Below are 3045 nucleotides of genomic sequence, written 5' to 3' on the forward strand. Positions count from 1 at the left end.
CGTGACAAAACTCCTTTGTTCTGGAACTACTTACGGATAAATTAAATGATATGTGACGAAAGGAGTAGGAGATTGCTTTATCTCAATTTCTTCTTAACTTGCATGAAACCATTAAAGAAAGAATCCCAAATTATATCAGCTTCCGTGCCATGAAACTTTAAGGTGCAAGGAGTGAGGGTGAGGATGAGATTTTTTAATCTTAATTTCTTAACTTGTTGCATTCATATTGCACGAAATCATCCTAAATTATATCAGCTTCCGTGCCATGAAACTTCATAAAAGGAACAAAAATTGCAAAATTATGGCAAGATTCATCACATCGCATCTTATAATCTCCACATAATTAGACTTTCTTAACATCAAATTGACCTTCTTTTTTACCCTGTTTACAAGTAAAACTGACCGCAACGGTTTTTTGCTGCCACAAGTCGCAATAATTCGTACTTCTTGGAAAACTCTTGGCAAGATTAAGAATGTATTTAATAAAATAAGTTTCAAGCTGTGATAATAATTTTTTATGAGATATGTATGACATCTGATGAACTATTTAAGCTTGCTGATTCTATCTTGATTAACTGTGGTGCGAAATATCTATACGCAAATTGTAAGAATGACTAATACATTTTAGAACTGGGAGTATTTAGCTTTAGGTTTAGCAAAAAAAGAATTACTTTGCAGAGTAATCCAGTTTGAGCCAACGTTCTTCCCAAGTACGTACATATGTATACGGGTACATCATTTACAGGATCAAAAACTCAGACCAGTTTAGATGAGATTTTAGATGAAAATCATATGTATGGACATGGTATGGACGATACGATAGAGGCAAAAATTAACGCGTCAGCATGACTTATTGCAAACCCAATTCTTGAAAGAAACCTATTCAATGGTCCGGAGAAACAAGATTGATGGGAACAATAGTTTGCTTTCTACTTTTTTTTGTTAAAGATCAGGAATAACAATAAAACAATAGAACATGAAACATTTTACTGATTATAATTCGTGCGGTTGTGCCGTTTAATGATGGCTATCAAATTCCAGCTTTATGGATTCGCCGCAAAATAATGAACTGCAACACCGTCAAGGTAAATGAAGGTGAACTGCGTACAAGACATGCGGAACCTCGATATTTGCAGGGTTAAGGAGAACTGTTAATACTTAAACAGTTTTTTTAGCCCAAGCTAGCAGGACTTACGTTAAAAACATGACAGATTGACTTAAGATTTGAAACATTATCCAAAGTTTTTTTGGTTTTCACATTGGTTTCAAAACTAAAAAGAGATTGACTTGGATGCTACATTGTAGGTTTTAATTAATAGATAAGTCAGACTTATGAATTGTAGTATTAAACTTTATTTATATTCGAGTTGACAATTCGATTAATAAATAGTAGCGATGAAACGTACCTAATAACAAGTATTTATCAAATTAATACGATTTATAACGTAATAACAGTCGAGTAAGAGGATTAGGAGAAAGTATGCTTAACTTGTATCAAGAATTAAAATCCGTTATAATTAAATCTGATATTTTCGAATTTTCACAATAATCTTTGAGGATTACTTTTTTAGTTGTAAAAAGGGTTGTATGTGACCCAGTGGGCTCTACCTTGATCTGCTTCAGACTGATGCGTTGTAAAAAGGGACTTGTAGACTTCACTGGCATTTGGATCTTTTGCCACGCTGTACGCCGAAGTCCCAGCTTTGCTCAATAATTTTGACGTAGAAGCAGCGGCCGTTGGGGGTTTTGGGGGTGGAATAATTTTCGACTTTTTAGAAGTGGATGGCGAATCATCATTATCTCCATTCTTGCGGTGGGCAGATTTTCCATTGCTAGTCACTGCTGATGCGGTTGAAGATGAGGAAATTGCAGATTCTCCATTTGATTCTGAAGTACTCGTCGCTGTTGCAGTTACAGCGAGTCGTTTCTTGCTTCCAGCTCTTTTTGCTTCCTTCTTGTCTTTCGCTATAATTCGACGAAGGCTCATTTTCTCTTGAAGGGTGACAATATCTCTTTCCTCAGTTGGGTTGAGGGTGATGATGTCGAGAAATTGGAATGTTTTCAGACATCTAGAACATTATAAAATTATTAGTCAATAAATTTAAACTGAAAATGATTAGCAGAGTAACTAGCTACCCGGGCAGTAGTGCAGGATTTATGTACTTACTTTGGGCATTCATTTCCTTCCTCTTTCACCTTCATCATCTCTTTAAGCGCTTTCTCGCTAAACACGCATCCACACGACCACAAATAGCAGAATCTGAAACGACCATTCATCTCCATTCCAGAGACGGGACAGACCCATTTAGCTTTTTGCACGTCGATGTAACTATCCCCAGTTTCGCCACGGACTAAATCCACCCACAACGGATTTTCTGTAAGAGCAAGTTCTTTCACGTCCTTTAAGCTTTTCACGTGGGGTGCAACCTAGAAGAAATGCGATAAAAACGTGTAAGAAACATTCTAATTTTGCAATATTTGTATTATTATTATATCAGTGTATTACATCTTTTAATCCATTTTCTTCAGAGGTGTCCAAGAGTGCTTCGATAACTGATTCCTTCGAGTAGAGACGTCCCATTTCGCAGGCAACAATCGGCGCTGTTAGTGATTGCTGCGTAATTGCGCAGTGTTGCCACCGGAAAGATAACTCGGCTGCTTTATCTTTCTATAAACACAAGAACAATTCATAATTAGTTATCTCCAACAGTTCACAGAATCACAGAAGATGCTATTTTTGAAACACTTTACCTGTTCTGGTTTCTTCTTAGTTTTAACGAGCTCATCCCGTTTGGGAATTGTTCCACCATCACAACCCATATTAATTATTTGATACTTTTAATTTTTTAATTGAAATTAACTTTTTCAAAAATTATTAAAACAGCCAACAAAAACAATGTTTGTTGGTTTATTAAGCGATTTTGTAAGGACCGCGTGCATGGGGCAAGTTGGTAAATATCTTAAACTTTCACTTTGTTCGATGCATGCATTTTTTTAAGGATTTTAAAAATATTTATGCAAATAATTTCCAAAAACTTCAAAAAG

General features: G+C 35.7%; 1 protein-coding gene across 1 annotated transcript; it reads right to left on the reverse strand.

Annotated features, from left to right (window-relative positions):
• Positions 1 to 1333: 1333 nt before the first annotated feature.
• Positions 1334 to 2935, reverse strand: LOC110851715 (replication termination factor 2). Its single transcript, XM_022099597.2, has 4 exons — positions 2752 to 2935; positions 2507 to 2668; positions 2168 to 2427; positions 1334 to 2069 (listed from the first exon to the last, which is right to left on the reverse strand). The coding sequence occupies exons 1-4, from the start codon at positions 2818 to 2820 to the stop codon at positions 1568 to 1570; spliced, it is 993 nt and encodes a 330-aa protein (XP_021955289.1). The 5' UTR covers positions 2821 to 2935; the 3' UTR covers positions 1334 to 1567.
• Between the last annotated feature and the right edge of the window lie 110 nt (positions 2936 to 3045).

Source organism: Folsomia candida, unplaced genomic scaffold (assembly GCF_002217175.1).
Source record: "Folsomia candida strain VU population unplaced genomic scaffold, ASM221717v1 Fcan01_Sc007, whole genome shotgun sequence".
NCBI classification, from domain to species: domain Eukaryota; kingdom Metazoa; phylum Arthropoda; class Collembola; order Entomobryomorpha; family Isotomidae; genus Folsomia; species Folsomia candida.

Excerpts from the sequence above, each read along its gene's own strand:
- LOC110851715 (XM_022099597.2), bottom strand. The coding sequence starts at position 2,820 with ATGGGTTGTGATGGTGGAACAATTCCCAAACGGGATGAGCTCGTTAAA. Across the intron at positions 2,669-2,751 it reads CTAAGAAGAAACCAGAACAG|AAAGATAAAGCAGCCGAGTT; the intron begins GTAAAGTGTTTC and ends TTGTGTTTATAG. Across the intron at positions 2,070-2,167 it reads GAAGGAAATGAATGCCCAAA|ATGTCTGAAAACATTCCAAT; the intron begins GTAAGTACATAA and ends ATAATGTTCTAG.